This window comes from Pholcus phalangioides, unplaced genomic scaffold (genome assembly GCF_987345545.1).
Source record: "Pholcus phalangioides strain wild (caught in Gottingen) unplaced genomic scaffold, Ppha-v1.0 ptg000041l_1, whole genome shotgun sequence".
NCBI lineage: Eukaryota > Metazoa > Arthropoda > Arachnida > Araneae > Pholcidae > Pholcus > Pholcus phalangioides.
Window position 1 is genome coordinate 203,641 of NW_028301627.1, and position 24,369 is coordinate 228,009.

A 24,369-nucleotide genomic window follows, 5' to 3' on the forward strand; every position below is an offset into this window, starting at 1 on the left:
TTTTTTCTCCAGTATTTTACTTCATACATTTAGGAGAAATTTAAAATAAAAGTTGTTTTGGTAACTGCTGTGCCTCTGGTCTAAAAATACGTTTGAAAAATTGTATTTTTTCTAACAAAAAATTCCACAAAAACAAAGTTTACATAATTTTTTTGCATGTAAATTTCAAATGTAAGTGTATGAATTATTTTTATTCATATTCTGTATGTTTTTATAAACACTTTAGTGAAAATTTCATAAAATAAGTGTTTTTATAAACACTTTAGTGAAAATTTCACTTGAATACAGACGTGCCAACTTTTGAAATCCAGAAATCCGGAGATTCTCCCGAGGGGGGCAGCAAGCCCCCCCCCCAAATAGACTCGATCAAAAAAAAAATAGCTTTATATTTAGCTGTATATAGCTTAAAGTTTTATATTTGCTTTCTGAAGATGTTTAATCGGAAGAAACGATAAAAAAAAATTCAAATTACAAAGCTGCGGGCGAAAAAACGTGTTCACAGTGCGGCTGTTAATGGAATACAATAACGATTATAGAGGAATTTTGGCAACCAAGGTCATGCCCCTGATTAATGATTGCTGATAAATGCTACGAAAACAGTCGCGTCTTTGCCAGTTGCTTAAATGTAGTCACAGACTTTTTTACGGCTGCTCGATGGAAATGACTGACTGTCCTCTATGGGTGTTTTCCCTAACGACGACGGTAATTATTGACGCCACGACAACGTGAAAGCTCGCGTAAAATCTAATTTTCTGCCAAAATCCGGAGTCTCCCACCTAAATCGGGAGAGTTGGCAGGTCTGTGAATATATTGAAAAGTGAAAAAATGATTTATTTTCTCAAACAATGAAACTTAAAAATTGAGCCTCGGAAAAGTCATCTGCATCAGTTTTTCATAAATTTCAACATTTTTTTTCTCAAAAAGTGTTTTAGAGATATACAAATAATATTTCACACGGTTAATAAAGATGGTAAATGCAACAACTGAAAAAAAAAAATCATTGAAATCTGAGACTATGGGTGTCATGGCTGGGTGATTTGACATGGAATGACCCATGAAGAACTATGAAACAGTTTCTTTTACCTTTCTCATAATGCTGAGATAATGCTCTTGAGAGATAACTGTCAATCAAATGGTTCAACAAAAAGCCTATCACAACACCAGCTTTATATAATAGTTCTTCTATTAAAGCTGGTGTTGCCTACCACCCCTTAGGTTTATTGTGAATGTGCAAGAACAACAACACTTCATTTAGAATAGAGGGAAGAGCATCGAAAATAAAGATGCTAAACATTCAAGGACTGGACACACCCTGCTTCACATCTCGGAGAGATATCAAAGTGTTCCCGAAGGATGGGTGTAAAAGGAAGATAAACTGACCAATAAGAATTTTGAAAAATAAACAATTCAGCCTTTGCTAAACTTCAAATACAGACTCCACGTATTTGAGAGTGAAAATCATCATCTCACTGGTATTTTTTCTTTCCTGAGTGTTGTGCTTTATTTTTAGGGAAAAAAGATTTAAAAGTGAAGTTTTAACTGTCAAAGATGAAGTAAAAAAATCATGAAGTTACTAGAAAACAATATCGGTCAAATATTGAATTTATGATCTTGCTGTAACAAATTTCCACACTTAATTTAAATATTTTTTTCCATTTGAAAACAGTTAACGAGTGACCAGATACGAGATCCTCTATATAGGTGGGTCTGCTACTAAATATAAACTCTGGGTTGCCAATGGAAACAAATGTATGAACAGATCAGATACTGTGGTCATAATGAAGCTGAGTTGTGAAGACATTTGGATTAGTATCAAGCTCTTGAACTCAAGTTATTTGGCACATATTGTTGGTATTGCTAATCACAAACCAAACTATCCCAATCTAATAACTTTCACAAGGCAAGAAGTCAGGATGTTGCTTCTGTTTTCTATCTAGGCATTCAGCTTCATTCTGACATCTGATCTTTATGAAAATACTGAGCAGCAGCAAGTTAAGATTTGATAAGCAACTGGGGTGTGGATAGGTCCCAAGTCAGTGAGATAGAGGTTATCTTATGACGACAACTCTAGGACTATAGCGTGTCAAAACATGTTAGGTTTCATGGTTTTCCTTTTGCCTGTGTATCTTAAGTTATTTATAATTGTTTGGGTAAAAGATCCAGATTTCTCTATAAAAACCCATATTATGAATAGAGGTTAGCTAAAGGAACAGAAAACTAACCAACCGATCCAAACTTCAAAATATATATCATTTTGCATTATACTATGTTATTGCAATTGATGTTCCAAGGTTCTCTATCAGCTTCTGCCATATGAAGGCTACGGCTGCTGTTGTGTGTCAGATGATACAAAACTTTAATTATGGTAGACTTATGTAGGAACTCTGGTTTTATTTGAAACCTAGTTTAAAGCAAATTTTGAATGGATGAGAAGAAATAGCCATGCTCTAGCTGGAATTGAAACTCAGACTAAAGGAGTCAAAGTCCTGGGAGAGTGTCCAAAAACAATGTATGACATCAAGCAGGGCAATAACAGCCCTGAAATTACCTCAGATTTAATTCTAAAACCAAATTTATCAAACCAATGAACTCTTCTAGCTTTCAAAAAAAAATAAAAAAAGCCAATGGTTCAACACATCAGCACATTTCATTGTGTTTTTCCTGATGTCCATTATGATGATACAGTACACTCTTTGTAATGACATAATGCATTATTGCGACCAGTACAATAAATCCCAAATGTTTCCTAATTCATCAGATATTTATTTTGTATCAGCATAACCTGAAAGATCATTAAATCAAATAAAACATCTGAGCTCTGCTCAGCCAGATCCCTTTTTTCTGCAAAGAAATGAGTGAAATCATTTTTAAGTGTTCGACTTTAATTATTAGATATTTTATATAACCTGCTTGGAATGGTGAGAGAAAATAGGAAATCTGGTAAATACCTATATGCATCTCAAAACAGAACATGCCAAAAACTGCAACATATGTCACAGAACAATCTAGGGAAGAATTTTGAAAAAGAACTTGTGTAGAAAACACTATTATGGAAATCCTTACCCACCCAAACATTTTCAGTTAGACGAGAGCTCGTAGCAGAACAAAACATTCTGCTTCAGGGCTTATGTGTGATTTGCATGACTAAACATTGTTTCTCAAAAACTGGGTTTCTTGAAATCTGGATCAAAGAGAAAGGGTATTTAAGGTTCTGACTAGGACGTCTTCCATTGGAAATTTAAAATAAATTGCTTTTCTTCAGGTAACGAGAGATATTTTTATGATGAAAATCAGGCTTTATTGTTTACATTCATTCAACGTGGCTGTATGAAATAACCATGACACTTGAATCTTAGCATTGTTTTATATACAAAGTTAATTACAATTTTATTAATATTCTCTGTCCTGATATATTTTGTGTATACAACTTCTTAAATTAAAAAAAAAATAAATATAACTTTTCATTTTGTGTAAATGTGGAATCCTCTTGAGAAGCTTTTCATCTTTACAAACTTTAAATATAACCACTGCCCAATATAATGTCCATTTTACTTGGAACAATGGGGTTCATTATAACAGACCACGACTGAATATAGTAAGATGTCAATTTTGAAATTAGAACAGGTTATTATCAAGTTGGTTTTACAAGAACAAAACAATTGAACCTTAGAAAAATAAAAGGCTGTCATTTTTCAAAATCTCAAATTAAAAAAAACAAAACAAATGCATTTATGATACACAGAATGTTCACATAACTACTATTAGAGCTCCTTACCTCCTTGTCTTGAACTCTGGCGGAACGGGTCAACCTTGGCATCATTAAATAAATTAGTATCTGTAGAGGCCCTTTCACCACAAGGAAAATCTTGAGTAGGCCACGTAGGTTTCTATATCAGAAAAACAATTTAGTAAAATAAAAAACAGTAACTTAACTTTTATGGCCGGTTTTCAATTGAAAGAGTTTTTTGGCTACTGTTAGTAAAGGTTCATTTTATCGTTTCCTAACCCCTACAGGTTAAAAAAAAATTTAATGTGTCCAATTAAAATGATTAAATGATTTGATCAACACAGTAAAAAAAGATTATCTCAGGTCAGACCATGACGAATAGATAATGCACAAGTCATGCAGTTTTGTTTCAGTAAATACAGGATACACAGATTTAAATCAGCTTGATTTAAAAAACAAATTGATTTAAATCACAATATTTAAATTTAATTTTTCTTTTGTATTAACTTCAATGATATTAAAATGAAAATAACGTGGTATGGCACACATATTATTGAAATGTGGTAAAGTTCATTAAAAGAATATAGATTTCGTAAATACATATAGACTCAAACCTAATCCCTACATGCAATGTAGAAATATAGCTGTTTTATTTCTAGATTTTGCACATGAAAAAAATCTCAAAAAATATAGGGGAGCTAAACTTAGATATTACTGCACTAAGTATGTACTTGCAATGCATTGGCGCATTATAATGGAGAACTAGGATTCCCAGATGAAAAAACAAATTTAGTTTCTGTATAAAACCTTGACTTCTAAGCCCCAATTACTGATTTAAAATAATAATGGATGTTGTATCAACATAAATACTGTTGGACTTGATACAAAAAGTGAAAAAGTCTAGAGTTTGCTCGTTTTCACCACATCTGTGAAATATCAAATCAAAATGCTTTTCCGAAGACAGTAATTTCAACAATGTGCAAATAACAAAAAGGGCAGAATTATTGGCATACTTGTAAGTTATTATTATAGGTTATATTATTAGGCATTATAATAAGTTATTTATTATACAGGGAAGTTGAGTGGCCTGTGCTAACCAAAATTAGAATACTGTTCACAGAGTGCCAGAGTCACATTTACTCAGGCACAAGCTCCTGTAAGTAAAGATCACACAGATTACAAGTGAAGAATGAACAAGGTATCACCTGCTCAGACCTATTGAACTTAGTGGTGGGTCAGTGTTTGGTATTGATAAGTGATTTGGCAGCTGACATCATTGTCTTTAACAAACCAGACTGTATGCATTGGACTTTGGTAGTTCTCATGGTGATATCGTTCAGCTCAGGCGATATCGTTGGATTCCAGGGTTGGTGAAAAACCCAGTTTAAACCAGTTTTTGGTTTAAATAGCATTAACATTAAAAACAAAATTTCTGAAAAATCATTAAAACTTCTGATAATTAAAGTAGAATGTTTATTAATGTAATTAACACTACATTTCCATATTAATAAGTATTTCTTAACAAAAATAAGCTCCTCGAAAAGCCACAGAGGTTGTTTACTAAATGAATACCAGGCACATGAGAGGTTATCTTATTGCCAGAGACTTCAATTTCTGGGTTTACACTCGCTAGAATGGTGTAGAATTGCTGCAGACCTGAAGATGTGCTACAAACTAGTCCACCAAATTGTTTATCTACCATCGAGAGAACCTTTCTTTGAAATCATAGACAGGTGAGTTAACCCATGTAGGCATCGCTTTCAAATAATACCAACGGACAGAAGAGATTGCTTTTTTCGCGGATATAGATACAGTGTGGCGAGAATATGGAACAGCCTTCCATCAGAACTTTTATGCGCTTCCTACACAAGATTTGCTTCCGCTATTGAGGATTTTGACCTGACTCTGTATGCTAAGTGCTACCCATTCTGACTATTTTTTTTTTCCAGTATAAGTGCATTTCATGCCTTCTGGGGTTATTGTAAATAAATAAAAACAAACTTCTGCAATTTAATTATTTTTTACGTAACTGAATGACTTACTTTTTTTTGTGCGTTTGAAAATTCTTAATGTCATTATTAACCATATAATATATAAAGAAGTTTTCTCCAGTTACTTTCAGTATGCTTAATTAGAAAGCTATTTTGCAAAAACTATATTAAAAATTAGATGAATATAATATTTAATGAAGCATAAATAATGCAGATTAATTAGCAATGATTTACAATATACAGGGTGATTATAACTAAAGTACTGATTTCAAAACACTAAAAAAAAGAAACATTGTCAGAATCACTTGCAAATTTACATGAATATTCCTGAAGCAATGGAATTTTATATGGAAAAGGGGGAAAAATATACTTAAAAATGTAGATTTAACGACACTGTATTCATCCAACACGTGGGAAATTTTTTCACAGAAGGGACAAGATAGCCAGTCAGGACAAAATGATAACTTAATTAGCATTGCATGATTTCATAGTTCATGAAACATTACAAAAATGAATTGAACAAATAACTTACTCAAGAAATGTTAAATATGTTGTTTACTGTGTTCTGGATATGAAGGAAAAACACAAAAATGCTTGTTAGACAGCAGATCAAGAGTATGCCATGGTCATGATGTTGATGCACTTGCAATTCACCTTTATTAAACAAAATGCGCCCTAATGTTAATATTCCTGAGGAACTTCTAACGTATAGGGGACGCTCGGAGCTTGCAATTCAAAGTTTGCAATCCGACCACTGTTCATAACATTTTGAGGTACCCCCCACAAACAGGTTGCAAGGGTTAAGGTTAGGTGAACTGACTGCCGGCCAGGTGTCATCCTGTTATTGTCAAAATAGTTCTTCAGCAGCTGTTTTGCTGGTATTACAATGTGCATCTTAATAAAAGTTGTTCTATCCACACACTGATGCTGTTGAAGTGCCGAAATCATGTGGTTGCACAAAATAGATTATACTGCTGGGTAATCAGTACAGCATCATCTACTTCCACATTTTTCATTACTTGAACTTTTTTCTTTTTCCAAAGAAATTTCTATTGCTTCCGGAGTATCCATACAAATTTTCAAGTCATTCTGACCAGTACTTATTGTACAGTTTTGAAATCAACTTTAATTATAATCACCCTGTATATAGCTGATTATTTTTCATAAATCTGTTACTACTATGCAGTAGAACCCTGATTAACTGGGCTTAACCCTGTGAAAGTAAAAAAAACTACTGAATATTAAGACTGAGTGATATACAATGGGAGATGTGCTACTTCTTATGGGAAAAGAAAATGAAAATGTCTGAGGTAATGTAACTACTAGTGTGTACGCTGGTCTTTGTCCTTTAGGGACAGCTGGTGTCTTTATTGGATTACAAGACCACCTGCTGGTGTCACTACTGTTGCTGCTTCTTTGTGAAGGAAAAAGCAAAAAACCCTGTGAGATAATACACCACCACTACATTTAGATGTGATGCAATCCTTATTAATGAATTTGCTAAAGATAGAGCATCAGAATTTAGCCAAAGGTTAGAAAATGTGGTAAGAATGAGACTGATAATTTTGGCTTCCGTCAGGGTTGTTTGGTTTAAACCACGTTGGTTTAAACCATGGTTTAAACCTTGGTTTTAACCAAGTGGTTTTTTTAAAAAAACCAGTTTGGTTTTTTTCAAAAAATCAAATAAAAGTTGCCTAAATATAATTTTTTTCCTTTAAAAATATCATATTGGTTCATTATTAGCCAAAATGTTTAATTTTTACCACATTTTATATCCTTGGGGTACATTCTGATGGTATATCTTTAAATGACATAAGATTTTATAAGCGGTTTTTTTCAAAAAGTCTCATAAAAGTGGCCAGAATATATATATATATTTTTCATATGAAGTATGTTAGTTATTTAAAGTTATGTACAAAAGCCAAAATTTCTCATTCTTACAACATTTTCTACCCTTTGGCTACATTCTGATGCTCTATCTTAAGCAAATTCATGAATAAAGAATGCATCACACATCTAAATATAGTGGTGTATTATCTCACAGGGTTTCTTTTTCCCTTCACAAAGAAGCAGCAACAGTAGTGACACCATCATGCTAGGGGCAGGTGGTCCTATAAACCAATAAAGACACCAACTGTCCTTAAAGGACAAAGACCAGTGTACTAGTAGTTACATTACCTCACATACATTTTCATTTTCTTTCCCATAAGAAGTAGCACGTCTCCTACCGTATATCTCCCAGTCTTAATATTCAATAGTAGTTTTTTTTTATACTTTCATACTGTTAAGCCCAGTTAAACAGGATTCTACTGAATAATAATAACAGATTTATGAAAAATAATCAGCTATATACAGGGTGATTATAATTTGAAGTTTTGATTCCATAACTATTCAATAAGAACTACTGGTCAGAATGACTTGAAAATTTGCATGAATATTCCTGAAGCAATGGAAGTTTCTTTCGCAAAAGGAAAAAAAAATAAATGCAAGTAGTGCAAAATGTGCAGGTAGATGATGCTGTACTTGGCCAGCAGTATAATCTATTTTGTGCAACCACATCGTTTTGGCACTTCCACAGCATCAGTGTGTGGATAGAACTTCTATCAAGATGCACATTGCAATACCAGCAAAGCAGCTGCTGAAAACCCATTTTGGCAGGATGCACCTTAACCCTTTTAACTTCTGGCTGTGGGGGGTACCTCAAAATGTCATAAACAGTGGTCAGATTGCAAAATTTGGTGAATTGCAATCTCCAGCACATCCCCTATATGTTAGAAGTTCCTCAGGAATATTAACATGGGGGCGCGTTTGGTTTAATGAAGCTGAATTGCAAGCACATCCACATCATGACCATGGCATACTCCGATTCTGTTGTTGAACAACAATTTTTGTGCTTTCAACCTCAGGTTGGACAACATATTTAACATTTCTTAAGTAAGTTGTAGTTATTTGTTCAATTACTTCGTTTTTTGTGATGTTTCCATGAATTATGAAATCGTGCACTGCTATAATTAAGTTAACATTTTGCCATGGCTGGTTATCATTTCCATTCTACTAGCAAATTTCCCGTGTTGGATGATGTCATTAATTTTACATTTTTAAGTATTTTTCCCCCCTTTACTTAATAAAATTCCATTTCTTCAAGAATATTCATGTTAATTTTCAAGTCATTTTGACAATCGTTCTTTTTTTACAGTGTTTTGAAATCAGAACCTTAGTTATAATCATCCTATATATCGTAAATCATTGCTAATTAATCTGCATTATTTATGCTTCATTAAATACATTATATTCACTTAATTTTTATTACTTTTTTCAAAATAGCTTCCTAATTAAGTATACTGAAAGTAACTGGAGAAAAACCTTTATATACTATATGATTAATAATAACATTGAAAGAATTTTCAATTACACAGTAATCCATTGAGTTGAGCAAAAAATAATTAAATGGCAAAAGTTGGTTTTTGTTAAAATGTAATAAATATTTATTGATTAATTAGCATGGGAATAGTGTTAATTACATTAATAACCATTTCATTTTAGTTAATTATTAGAAGTTTGAATGATTTTTCAGAAATTTCATTGTTTTTAATGTTAATACTATTTAAAACAAAAAAACCGGTTTAAACCAAAAAAACCTGGTTTAAACCAAAAAAACCCGGTTTTTTGGTTTTTTTCAAAAAAACCGGTTTTTTTACCAACCCTGGCTTCCGTATATAACTTTAAATAACTAAGATACTTCATATGAAAAAATATATACATAGATTTAGGGCACTTTTATGAGACTTTTTGGAAAAAAAACCCTTATATCATCAAAAGATATACCATCAGAATGTACCCCCAAGAATATAAAATGTGATAAGAATGAAACATTTTACCTAGTAATGAACCAATATGATATTTTTCAAGGAAAAATTATATTTAGGCCACTTTTATTTGATTTTTTGAAAAAAACAAAACTTTTTTTTTGAAAAACCATTTGGGTTAAACCAACGTTTAAACCAAATAACCCTGTTGAACTCTGACATCAATTCACAGAAGATATCTTCTGTATCGGTGTAGAGCTAAAGCTAACTTCTGCTCCTAACCAGAATATGACCCACTACTCTCTCGAAAACATTTTAGCATGTGGTTGAAGACCTGGGCCATGCTGGAAAACGTGATTGTATGTGTTGTGAACCTAACGTGAAGTTTTCCGAGTAATGCTTGTTATAGTTCAGCCATCAATTCCAACTATGAGTGACTTGCCTCATAGTTGTGTTTAACTTGACTTTCCTGATTGGAATCAGAAAGCATAAATAAAACCCGAATAAAACTGCTTCTTGGTTTTATTTTATTTTTATTGCCTATGGCGATAGACCCGAGTTGTGCTCGGTTTAAAAAAAAAAACAAAAAAAACTGAGTGAAATGTAATGATTGAATAATTTTGTTGTTGTATGCCTGTTGCTCTCTGTGGCAAGACTTTTAACAAACTCAGACTCGGACCATTCACCATTTTGTCTTTGATACATGGAGGGCAGATAACAGTATCAGAGTGCAACAGAACAAGCACAACTATAATAACATGAATGTTAGAGTACATAAATGTAAATGTTAGGGCAACACACATTAGTGTCATTTGACAATAATTGACAAAAAATATTTCATATGGATGCATAGTATTCACAGGTGGAGATACAAATCTTAAACAATGTAACACTTTTTGTAAAGGTATTCTAGATCAAAATGTAAATAAACAGAATATAAAAACATGCAAAAGCAAAAAAAAAAAACATACTTTTATGATTGGATCTGGGGTTTTAGTTTCCATCAGAGCCACCTGACTTCGAGATGTGTGCACAGACGGGATGACTGGAACGGCTGGTGCTCGAGCTTTGGGTTTTTTCATAGCAACCTCTGGATCAACATAATACTTTTTGTCTTCATATTTTCTTATCATGAAGTCTTTGACCTTTTGGATATTCTGGTATTCTAATTCTAGCGATTGGGGAGAGTCGTATTTACCAAGCCACACTTGCTTACAATACTGAAAAAATAGAAAAATCACTTATAAGAAAAACCCTCATTAAAATTTTTAAAACATGATATGTGCATAGATGCCAATTCCTAGACTTGAAAAATCTGTAGTTTATTCCATGATGAAATATTTGTGCCCAAAAAATACATGCAATACCATTAAAGGGAAAACTGGATTCTTTTAGGATTGTGTAAGGTGACCTAATTTTCACAGGACATTCCCATAATTCTTGCCATCCCAATTTTTCTAAAATGTCCAGTTTTTTTTTAAAATATATTTTCACCAAAGCATAGGTGGAGATAGACTTGGAAGTCTGGGGGGAGGGGGGGACCCCCACGCACCCCTGTATCTCCGCCCATGCACCAAAGCCTACTTGAATTTTTTTGCCTCTCACTGAAAATCAAAGAACAAAATTTTACCAATTTATTTATTTATACAATATTGCTTGGCTCAGGCTTATACAAGAGCATGCGATGGTGAAATATGACAGATGACGATGTATATTAGAAATAAAATCGGAAACTGTTGTATAATCCAGTGCAGTTTTAATGCATGGGCTGGTAGCCTTAAGAGAATACAAATACAACGCCACAACAGCCAAAATGCCCAACAAGGCTGCTGAGAAAAAGATGCCCATGACAAATATGGATGCCATATATTTCAAAAATACAGCAACCCAATTAAAAACAATCAAAACGATTATAAACAATATATACCCATATAATATTATACAATGCCCATTGTATAATATCGAGAAGCAATCCGTACTTAAAATAAGTTATTTTAAGTATGGATAGCTTCTTGATTTACCCCAACATGTTTATCGTATTTCTTTTTTATACGTGTCAATTGTGTTACAATTTACAACCTCCGTGGGTAAGCTATTCCATTTATTGACAATCCCATTAGAGAAAAATTCCCCGTGACACCATAACCTCGCATTGTCCCTTACCAATCGATACTGGTGTCCCCTTCTAAAAGCAGTAGATTGGCGGTGTATTAAAAGTTCATGGTCCATCCTATCCATCCCGTTGAAAATTTTGAACACTTCGACCATATCTCCTCAACACTTGCGTTCATCTAAAATGTAAACATATTCAAAAAATGAAGTCTCTTCATAAGAGGGGGAGCCTCACAAAATGAGAACCGGTTGGAATTTGAGAATTGGCTAGGTAGGGCCTCAGAAAAATAACTTGGCCCGGAGCCCATGCTGTTCTTAAGACGGCACTGGTACAATCAATAATGCTTGATGGGTTCTTCCAATCGGATTTGAAACAATCTGTGGATGCAAAGATAGGTGTCAATTTTTGAGAATGATTAATTCTATTGGGAAAAGTAAGAAGGTTGGATTAGAGTATGAGAAGTGTATACGAAAAAGGCTCTGAATGATTTTGAAAAATACAAGTGAAAAGTGATTGGATATTGAGTTGGCACTTAACCCATTAAAGATGACTGATTTTTTAAAAGAAAAAAAAACACAGTGGGAACCACTCCCACCATTTATTGGCAAAGAAAAAAATTAAAATTTCGAATGGCAAATTTTCTTACCAACTGGCATTAATGGATTGAGTTCAGTAATAGAGACTGAGGAAAACCAGCAATTTAAAATTAAGTGGGCAGATTTATTTTGGATGGATTCTTGTCTATACTGGAGAGCGTACGTGGGTTCCAAATTTCACAGGCATATGATAGTACTGGAAGGATATGTCTGGAAGCAGAGATGGAGGTGACGGGTGGAGTTAAGATTTCTGAGAAGAAAAGTTTTTGGAGACACTTATGAAAGATGTAATCGACATGGTGGTTACACTGGTAGCTGCTGAAACTATTACACCCAGACATTTATAACGAGATAAAAAAAACCTTTGTGAATACAGAATTGTTAATAGATTAAGAAAAAACTGTTTTTGAGGAGTTTCGGGAAATTGCCAGAATGAACACCATTCGGATATAATGTCAAGGTTGTGCTGAAGAGATTCTTGGTCAGATTCATTCTATTTGGTAGATGACACAATCATCAAGTCTGATGTATAAATTAATGGAATTTGAAATTGTTTATATAAATGAAAAATAACATTGGTGAGAGGACAATTCTGTGCTCCGATGGAAAAATGTTATTTCACTTTTTCAAAACTTCACGATAACAAATTTGTAAACGATATTTTGCCAAAATGCAATTCTGTGGCTTTTCGACTTATTACAACTTGCCTCCATTGTTTTCTCACAAACAAAGAGAAAGACAAAATTTTTACAAACAAAACTCAGAAATGTGAACTCAATTTTTTGGGAAAGTGGCAATGATATTTTGCCATCTGAGCACAGAACTAAATAAAAGAAAATCACTATAAATATGAATATTGTATACATTTTTCATGATTAACATTTCTTTCCTGTAAAATTCCCTTTAATTCACTGTGATTGGCAACAGCATTATCTTTCCCATCATTGAATATTTTAACAATAACTGGAAACTTTGCTCACTTTTGATATCACATTTGGCGACAATGGCTGAATTCCAGTATTTGGAAAACTCCTAATCGCCTATTTTCTTTCTGAGAAAGCATGAAGAGTCACAACTAGAAACAAGAATTTACTTTGTCTCCTGAGGCCAGTATTCATTTCGGTGGTGCCCCTCCGTGATTTTTAACCAAAAAAGAATGATCTGAGCCCCTTTCCTGGTCTAGCGCACCAAAGACACCTTTACCCTCTTAGTTGTAGCCCTGAAAACAGGATCAGCTTGGAATAGCAAAGACAATTTTTCCTTTCAAGTGAATCAAAATTCGAATTTTCAATGAATAAGTCTTAAATCATTTGACCATACTGGGAGCATTTGTAAAAAGTTGACAAAAAATTCTTTAAACACTCATATCTCAGGAAACATGTAACACAAGTCAAAAGTAGTGGCATTGTCAACTACACATGGCAAAGAAAAATCCAATAAAATATCACTCCAGTTTCAATATCCCTTCCTGTCAAGGCACCAGGCCCTCTAATCTGATTGGTAACAAATTGTTTTCCACTATATCTTGAGTAGTTCATTACGAAGATAGACGACGTTATCGTTTGTTAACTATTCTAAAGACAAAGCTAAAGATAATGACATAACTTCATTACGTCAGTACTTACCACAAGGTTCAAGGCACAAAAAAAAACTTATTAATATCAAAACTTGCAGCCTTGTTTACTATACAGCCCACCCTAATTTTTTTTAGGAATTTTTTTATAAAGACAAAAAATCAGAAGTCTGATTTCTGACCAAAAGATTTCAATGAGGCTAAAAAATCAGAAGCATTGGCATCTATGAGAATGATATCGAGAGTGTAAACATGAATTACAAGCGTACTAGAACACGGTTGATCACACTTAAGTTTTCAAAACATTCTGCCAAGAGCTTTTACCTCATATGGATGCTAGTTTTCTATAATAGTGGTAATAGCTTATCTTAACCAGCTAATCTTATAGACATTAGCTGACTCTATTGATAAAAAAAGAAAAATATCAAATTAAATTTTTGACCATTATTTGAGCATATTCTCTGGTAGGACAGAGAATATTCTCTTATTATTTATAATATAGTTGCATATAATATCCTTGAGAATATTCTCTAGAAGGACTACTTTTATAAATTACTGGGGAATATTCTTATAGAAAATAATAACTATTCTGAAGTTATTAATAATATAGTCCTTCCAGAAAATATTCTTGATTATTCTCGATGAGAATATTCTTTAGTTACCGAAATCTTTCCAGAGTATTATCAAGAAGATATGTGTAACATGTATTATAATAAATAACTTGAGAATAATTATTTTTGATAAGAATATTCTCCAGTAATTTATAATAGTAGTCCTTTGAGAGAATATTCTGTCTCTTCCCGTCAAGAAGATGGCAATATTGAAGTTTGTAGTCCACAGTATTAAAGTTTGAAAGCAAGAAAATTAAACCAACAGGGCAACAACGTTTAAAGAAATGTGAGTGATGCAGAATTTAAGTGTATGTGCATTGAAGAAAACAGTTCTGTATCTTAGAATGAAAGTGATTGTATAAGAATAGCTTCCTTTATCAATCAACTTTGGTTTAATTTTTTGTTGTGAACTTATTTCTGAAAATTTAAAACCTTCAAAAATAATTTTAAAATTAGATAATCTTGGTTTCTAAAATCTTTATTAACCAAACTTTTAAAACCTCTCATGACCCTGAGAATATTCTCAAACTGAAGTTGTCGTTGGGGGTGATTATACCAAAAATTGTTTTGTTGTAAATGTTTCAGGCAATGAAAACTGATTTATATTTTACAATACAAACAAAATTAGTAAAAAATTTAAATTATTTAAAAGAAAAATGAATATTCTTGATTATTCTCCAATTTTTACATCCAGGAGAATATTCTCGTTCCCCTCACATCTCTAGTTCAGAGTAATAAGAAAAAAACTTAATAACTTTAAATAAAAAAAAAAATCTCACAAATCCAGCAATGGAAGTGTCTAAAAATCCAGTGACAAAATCAAACTCAAGAATATATATATAATTAAACTAACAATTTAGAAAAATAAAGAAAACACTAAAAAATAAACATGCTAAATAAAACTCACGAGAACAAAGAAAACACAAAATGGTGCACAGACGCCATAGATAATCCTTTGGCAATGGTTTCAGATAAAACTACAGCTATTGATCGGCTAGCAAAGCACGATAAGAACATGCCCGATCCCTACTGCGGCCAAAACAAGAAATATATCTAGCACTCAAAATACTAAATTGTAGGACTAAAATGTCTTATAATTTAGAGTGCTGGCTTATATATATGGTGCTTAAGAAACTCCTGTAACTTATTCTTAGTGCAAAAATAAGAATAACTAAGTTTTACTATGATATGGTATATTTACTGGCATTTATATAATGCAATGTTTTTCCAATTGAAGTTGTAGTTAAATGTGCAAAACAATGCTTTGGGAATATCAAGTCCTGCCTGCTCTGTTTTCATTGACAATACTCTTTAAAATTCTGAATTTATGCAACCTAAGCTAGGAATTTTTAATAAATTAGTTTAATCAGTGTATCGACAGATGCTGCACAAAAACTTTTAATATAGAGTAAAATTTTGGGCAGCTCAGAAAATTTAAAATATATTGAAATATATATTTTATATATTTCAATTATTAGTAAATATTTTATCAGTAAATTAATATATTGAAATATATATTTTATACACAGTAATTATAATTCAAAATATAATACACTTTAATCTACCTGAAAGCAGGGTTGTTTGGTTTAAACCACGTTGGTTTAAACCATGGTTTAAACCTTGGTTTTAACCAAGTGGTTTTTTAAAAAAAACCACTTCGGTTTTTTCAAAAAATCAAATAAAATTGGCCTAAATATCATTTTTTTCCTTGAAAATATCATACTGGTTCATTATTAGCCAAAATGTTTCATTTTTACCACATTTTATATCCTTGGGGTACATTCTCATGGTATATCTTTAAAGGACATAAGATTTTATAAGTGGTTTTTTTCAAAAAGTCTCATAAAAGTGGCCAGAATATATATATATATTTCATATGAAGTATCTTAGTCATTTAAAGTTATATATAAAAGCCAAAATTTCTCATTCTAACAGCATTTTCTAACCTTTGGCTACATTCCGATGCTCTATCTTTAGCAAATTCATGAATAAGGATTGCATCACACATCTAAATGTAGTGGTGTATTATCTCATAGGGTTTCTTTTTCCCTTCACAAAGAAGCAGCTACAGTAGTGACACCATCATGCTACTAGGGGTATGTGGTCCTATAATCCAATAAAGACACCAGCTGTCCTTAAAGGACAAAGACTAGTGTACTAGTTGTTACATTCAGGGTTGGCAGGTTTTTGACACATGGCAGTTTTTGACGGTTTAAACCGCAGTTTAAACTGTCACGTCAAAAACCCTCCGTCAAAAACCTTTGTCAAAAACTGTCAAAAACCTCAAATATTGCTTTTCGATATAAAAATTCCCAATGAAAATGCACACGTTAATTGCATGTAATGTTTAAAGTGACTATGTTATACAAAGAATAAATATTTAATAAGATTCTAAAATAATTTTCTACTCCCGACAGAATTATTTTGGACAATATATGTTTTTTTTTTCTTATAAAATTTGAATAAAGCATAACATGAACATTGAAGGGAAAACTGTGGAACGATTTGACATTCTTTGATTCAAGATGATTCTTGATCTTCCAAAATTTCTTCAACTGCTTATATATATGCATTGATATAAACTATCTGCTGTACTCTTTTTACAACAGATAAGTGTTTATAAAAGTTTATTACATCATGTATGTAATGTTGATTTCTGTTATTATTAAATTATCTAGATAACCACTGATACTTAAAACGATACTCTTGTTGCGCATAACATTGAAATATATCTGGCGATCAAAATACTAAATTGTAGGACTAAAATGTCATTTAATTTGGCAATGCTAGCTTGTATATGTCAAACTTGGTTTATTCTTACTTTTGCACTATGATATGGTACATTTACTAGCATTTATAATGCAATGATTTTCCAATTGAAGCTGTATTCAAACGTGCAAAACAAATGCTTTGGGTATCAAGTCTTGTCAGCTCTGCTTTGGTTGAAAATACTCTTTAAAGCTGTGTGAATTTATACACCCTGATCTAAGAAATTTTTAGGAGAAAATAAATGAGTTTAGTTAGTGCATTAACAGATGCTGCGTTAGAATTTTTATATGGAATAAAATTTTGGGCAGATCAGAAAATTTAAAATATCAAAATATATATTTTTCCTCAGTAATTATAATTCTGAATATAAAACCCTTTAATATAAATAAAAGTAAGTATTTTGTTATTTAACATATCTAACAAGTTAACAAAAACTATTTGACATCATTGACAGTAAGATTTTGATAGTTTTAATACCGAGTTAGTTTCTGGGGTCAAAAACCTAACCCTGATGCCCTATCATACATATTTTGAATAAGCAGCTCTAATCCACTTAACAAATTGAACACAGGTAATGAGTAGCTTAGATAAATAAACCATAAAATTATATTTTATATGTTCTAGACTCTTATGTTGAAGAATTTAAAATTGCAAATTATAATTAATATTTTGTTTTAATTATTGTAATAAATTAATGTTTAAAAATAAAACATTGTAATATGCCAAAAAGTAAGTTTTTCATCATGTTGTATACCTATTATGTTCAAAACATTATCAAAAGGCATTCATTTAGGTTTTTGACGGTTTTTGACAGTTTAAACCAGTTTTTGACGCTTGTCATGTCAAAAACCCAACCCTGGTTACATTACCTCACATACATTTTCATTTTCTTTCCTATAAGAAGTAGCACATCTCCTACTGTATATCTCCCATTCTTAATATTCTATAGTTGTTTTTTTTATACTTTCACACACACACTGTTAAGCCCAGTTAATCAAGGTTCTACTGTATAGTAGTAACAAATTTCTGAAAAATAATCAGCTATACACAGGGTGATTATAATTCAAGTTTTGATTCCAAAACTATACAATAAGTACTGATCAGAATTACTTGAAAATTTGCATGGATACTCCTGAAGCAATGGAAGTTTCTTTCGCAAAAGAAAAATGTGCAAGTAGACGATGCTGTACTTGGCCAGCAGTATAATCTATTTTGTGCAACCACATCATTTCGGCACTTCCACAGCATCAGTGTGTGGATAGAACTTCTATCAAGATGCACATTGCAATACCAGCAAAGCAGCAGCTGAAGACCCATTTTGACAGGATGCACCTTAACCCTTGCAACTTCTGGCTGTGGGGGTACCTCAAAATGTTATAAACAGTGGTCAGATTAAGTGGTTTAATAAAGCTGAATTGCAAGCACATCCACATTATGACCATGGCATACTCAGATTCTGTTGTTGAACAAGAATTTTTGTGCTTTCAACCTCATAGCCAGAACACGCGGTGGACAACATATTTAACATTTCTTAAGTAAGTTGTAGTTATTTGTTCAATTACTTCACTTTTTGTGATGTTTCCATGAATTATGAAATCATGAAATGTTATAATTAAGGTATCATTCTGCCATGACTGTCTATCGTTTCCATTCTGGGGGAAAATTTCCCAAATGTTGGATGATGTCATTAATTTTACATTTTAAGTATTTTTTCCCCTTTATCAAATAAAATTGAATTTTTTTCAGGAATATTCATGTCAATTTTCAAGTCATTCTGACAATCATTCTTTTTTGACAGTGTTTTGAAATCAGAACCTTAGTTATAATCACCCTGTATATCGTAAATCATTGCTAATTAATCTGCATTATTTATGCTTCATTAAATACATTATATTCACCTAATTTTTATTACTTTTTGCAAAATAGCTTCCTAATTAAGTATACTGAAAGCAACTGGAGAAAAACCTTTATATATTATATGATTAATAATAACATTAAAAGAATTTTCAAACACACAGTAATCCATTGAGTTAAGCAAAAAATGATTAAATTGCAAAAGTTGGTATTTGTTAAAATGTAATAAATATTTATTGATTAATTAACATGGGAATAGTGTTAATTACATTAATAAACATTTTATTTTAGTTAATTATTGGAAGTTTGAATGTTTTTCAGAAATTTCATTGTTTTTAATGTTAATTCTATTTAAAACAAAAAAACCGGTTTAAACCAAAAAAACCTGGTTTAAACCAAAAAAACCCGGTTTTTTGGTTTTTTTCAAAAAAAACGGTTTTTTTACCAACCCTGCCTGAAAGTAAGTTTTTTATTTAATATATTTATCAGGTTAAAAAAAACTTAAACAACATTGACGATAAGTTTTTCACTGTTTCTGCAGTCAAAACCGTTATCGCACATTTTGAATAAACAACGCTCTATTTGACTTGGTAAATTGAACTAAGATAATCAATAGTTTAGATAAAATGAACCATAAAATTATGCATTATCTGTTCTAGAATCTTTGTGTCTTTGAAAAATTCAGAATTGCAAATTATAATTGATATTTTGTTTTAATTATTGTAATAAATTAGTGTTAAAAATAAAACATTGTAATAGGTAAAAAGGTGTCTTCATCATGTTATAACACAATATATGCATTGTGTTCAAAACATTATCCAAAAACATTCATTTAGGTTTTTGACTGTTTTTGGTGGTTTAAACCGGTTTTTAACATTTGTCATGTCAAACCCCAACCCTGCTGTTATCACCATACTGCCTTTTTCAAACACACAAAATGCTCATCATGAGCAATTTTTTCCCACCACAGCATTTGTTAAATTGCTTAATTGTCAAAATAACAATTGAAGAAAAATTGTAACAAATGTTTCATTTGTGAAATTCAAATTATGAATGGATCTGATGGGATAATTTTTGCAGAAGAAACTAATTTATGTATTACATGTGGCTGAGAACAAAACCAGATAAACAATGAATATTTTTATGAAGATGAAAGGGAATACAATGTCCAAGGTAAAAGTTTAACAACTAAATTGCATGTGTTTTACCATATTACTCGACATAAATAAATGTTTAACTTTTTCGGGTCATTTTACAGGAGCTGCCCATAACACTGTGTAATGTATACATAGCCCCTAGCAGAAAACTTATTAAAATTAGATAACTAATTATCTATAACTTATCTAAGTGATAATTAGGTAACTAATTATCACTTAGGTAATCACTTTTTATCACTTTATTAATTAGGTAACTAATTATCACTCAATAACTAATTATTCAAATTAGACTATTCCTCTTATTTAGACACATGCAGCCAGGAATTTTCCTCATAAATAACAGTTGCATGCTGTTACAATCGCATTCTCAACTGTTTCAATAAATACTTTGCTCTTTGATCATTTTCAACTTCAGTCCTTCACTAACAACTATAATTATGTTTTGAGTTAAGTTACTGATTTTCTTGTTCCCAGTTGGTCAGGCTGAAATGTTAAATGAAATTCTAAAAAAGTTTAATGGGTTTCATAGTTTAGGTCAGGTTATCTATCTGGCTATATTCTGATGCTCTATCTTTACCGAATTCATGAATAAAGACTATCATACATCTAAATGTAATGGTGTATTATATACCTCACAAGGTTTCTTTTTACCTTCACAAAGAAGCAGCAACAGTAGTGACACCATCATGCTAGGGACAGGTAGTCCTATAATCCAATAAAGACATTAGCTGTCCCTAAAGGACAAAGATTAGTGTACTAGTAGTTACATTACATTATCTCAGACATTTTCATTCCCATAAGTAGCAGCACATCTCCTACTGTATATCTGTCTTAATATTCAATAGTATTTTTTTTTTATACTTTCACTGTTAGGCCCAGTTAATCAGGGTTCTACTATATAGTAGTTACAAATTTATGAAAAATAATCAGCTATATACAGGGTGGTTGTAATTAAAGTTTTGATTCAAAAACTATACAATTAATACTGGTCAGAATGACTTAGAAACTTACATGGACACTCCTGAAGCAATGGAATTTTCTTTGGCGAAAGAAAAAATGCAAGTAGTGCAAGTAGATGATGCTGTACTTGGCCAACAGTATAATCTATTGTGTGCAGCCACATCATTTCGGCACTTCCACAGCATCAGTGTGTGGATAGAAGAACTTCTATCAAGATGCACATTTCAATACTAGCAAAGCAGCTGCTGAAGACCCATTTTGACAATAATAGGATTGCATGACACCTGGCCAGCCATCAGTTCATTTGACCTTAACCCTCGCAACTTCTTGCTGTGAGGGGGTACCTAAAAATGTTATGAACAATGGTCGGATTGCAAACTTTGGTGAATTGCAAGCTTCAGCACATCCCCTATATGTTAGAAGTTCCTCAGGAATATTAACTTTAGGCCACATTTGGTTTAATAAAGGTGAATTGCAAGTGCATCCACATCATGACCATAGAATACTCTGATCTGTTGTTAAACAAGAATTTTTGTGCTTTCACCTCATAGCCAGAACACGGTAGACAGCATATTTAACATTTCTTAAGTTGTAGTTATTTGTTCAATTACTTCACTCTTTTTGTGATGTTTCCATGAATTATGAAATCGTGTAATGCTATAACTAAGTTATTTTGCCATGACTGGCTATTGTTTCCATTCTGCAAGCAAATTTCCCATGTGTTGTGATGATGGAAGGATTGGAAGGATGTCATTAATTTTACATTTTAAAGTCTTTTTTCCCCCTTTACTTAATATATCTATAAAATTATATATATTGCTTCATTAAATACATTATAGGCCTATTCACCTAATTTTTATTAGAGTTTTTGCAAAATAGTTTACTAATCAAGCATACTGAAAGTATCTGGAGAAAAAAATCTTTATATATTATATGATTAATAACAAAAAGAATTTTCAAACACACAAAGTAATCCATTGAGTTAAGCAAAATTAATTAAATTGCAAAGGTTGGTTTTTGTTAAAATATAAGAAATATTTATTGATTAATTAAATATGGGGAATAGTGTTAATTATATTAATAAAAATTTTAGTTTAATTATTAGAAGTTGAACGATTTTTCAGAAATTTTATCGTTTTTAATGTTAATACTATTTAAACCAAAAAAACCCAGTTTTTTTACCAACCCTGCCAAGAACACATAGCTCTCCTTTGCACCCCCTCAACCAAGTCTATATAACTAGAACACAAGTCTACTGGGTTAACAAGAAAAACGATAGAGTACAGAGTTCCAGTTACTCGGGTTAGATCCATGCGATTTGACTGTTCTGAATTTCTGAACTAAATTGTTAATTGAAAATTGTTCTAAGTCGAAACATTAATTTTTTGATGTAAAGCATAAACTTTACAAAATGTAATAAATAAATTAAAGTGAAAAAACTTGTTTGTTTTTCCTTTTTGTCTGCTATAACTGGATAATTCGAATCAGGTACGTAGCCCTAAGGGAGGTTGCAATTGCAGCTGACTGTTATGTTGACCCTTAAACAGAAAGAAGTTGGCCACCCCGACATAGACAATATAACCTTATTTTCTGACTAAAATTTTTATGAACTTTAAATTTTTCTTATTTTAATTTCTGTCATTTTTTTCAGTCTATGGCAATGTCTAATGTTTAATCAGTATTATTATAAAACCTTTGAGTAAAACTTGAATTGCAAGCGAAAAGTACAAAATTGAGTTTTATTTAATTATTGAGTCCTCGTTTGTTAACACAAGATATACAGAGAACTGGCAATACAGAGGACATATTTCTCTCCATATATCATCTGGTGGCCTTGATTTCATTCATAAGCCATTAGCTTATTTTTGTCATCCCACGGTGGAGTTAAGCACACATACGCTCCAAGAAACAAATATTCTACTTAATGGGTTAGTGATACGGCACTCTTTCCAAAAAGATCAGTATCTTTACAAGTTCAGTTTGATATATCTTTTATTTTATTTAATTGCTAATGTTTTATCAAACTGTGAACGAAAATTATGTGGCTTATCTGAAGCATATCATTTCCCTGAAAACTTTAGGTAATTTTTCTGGGCGAGACTTCTTTATAGGCAGGTCCACAATTAAGAGGAAGCACAGAAAGGTCTGTTATCCGGAGCACTGGACCAGAAAGTCCAATTTTGGACGTGTCTTTCTAATTACAAAAGCATATTTATATTTTGAAACTAGACTTGACTATTAGTAGAACAAAACTAACGATGCTTTGTTATCTCTATATATACTCCAATGTTAGAATATTGCTGCATTGTAAGCATGCATAATATTGTTTTTTGTGTTTTGTATGTTTTTTTGACCTCCAGGATAAGGAATGATCACTGTATGTATACAAGTAACACATTGGAATCCCAATAACTCTTGGGAACACAAAATGATTTGTTAGCTGGTTTTTATTTGATAAGACTGAGTTTTGTTATTTCCAACTGCAAAATGTTATGACCCCAGCGAAACATGTTATATTGGAGCAGACGTGCCAACCTTTGGAATCCTGAGATTCTCTCAAGAGGGGCCCTCCGGCACTCAGAAAAAATATGACAAAAAACCTTTTGAATTTTTAAAAAAAATCAATTAAGGAAAAAGTCCATTCTTCCACCCCCCCAAGGCAGGTTCTGCATTGCCTCCGAGCAAATACTGTTCATAAAACATAAGTGTTTCCTTCTGTAGATGCTATAAGTGATTATCTTGGGTATATGAACTCTTAAAAGCTTTATATAGCTTAAAGTTTTATATTTTATTTCTAAAGACATTTTTAATTGGAGGAAACAATTTAAAAACTTCAAAATACAAAGTTGCTGATGAAAAAACTTGTGTTTACTGCACGGCTGTTAATGGAATACAATAACGATTATACAGGGATTTTGGCAACCAAGGTCACGCCCCTGATAAATGATTGCAGATAAACGTTATGTAAGCAATGTCGCGTCTTTGCCAGTTGCTTAAATGCGGTCACCAAGACTTTTTTTTATGGCTGCTTGATGGAAATGACCACTGCTGTTCTCTATGGGTGTTTTCCCTAACGACAACAGCAGTTATTGACATCACGACAACGTGAAAGCTCGCATAAAATCTAATCTTCCGCCAAAATCCAGAGAAATGTTAACAAATCCTGTGTGCTTGCTTTGCCTGGTGCTCATGAGCATGACGGTTATGTGTGC

General features: G+C 32.1%; 1 protein-coding gene across 3 annotated transcripts in view; it reads right to left on the bottom strand.

Moving 5' to 3' along the window:
* The window catches only part of LOC149065009 (uncharacterized), a 95,486-nt gene that overhangs the window by 61,889 nt on the left and 9,228 nt on the right, over window positions 1-24,369 (bottom strand). For all 3 annotated transcript variants that reach the window (XM_089254383.1, XM_089254385.1, XM_089254384.1), the window contains exons 3-4: window positions 10,496-10,744; window positions 3,776-3,887 (exon numbers count right to left, since the gene is read on the bottom strand). In XM_089254383.1, coding sequence (XP_089110509.1) covers window positions 3,776-3,887; window positions 10,496-10,744 — 361 coding nt within the window. The remainder of the gene's footprint in view (window positions 1-3,775; window positions 3,888-10,495; window positions 10,745-24,369) is intronic.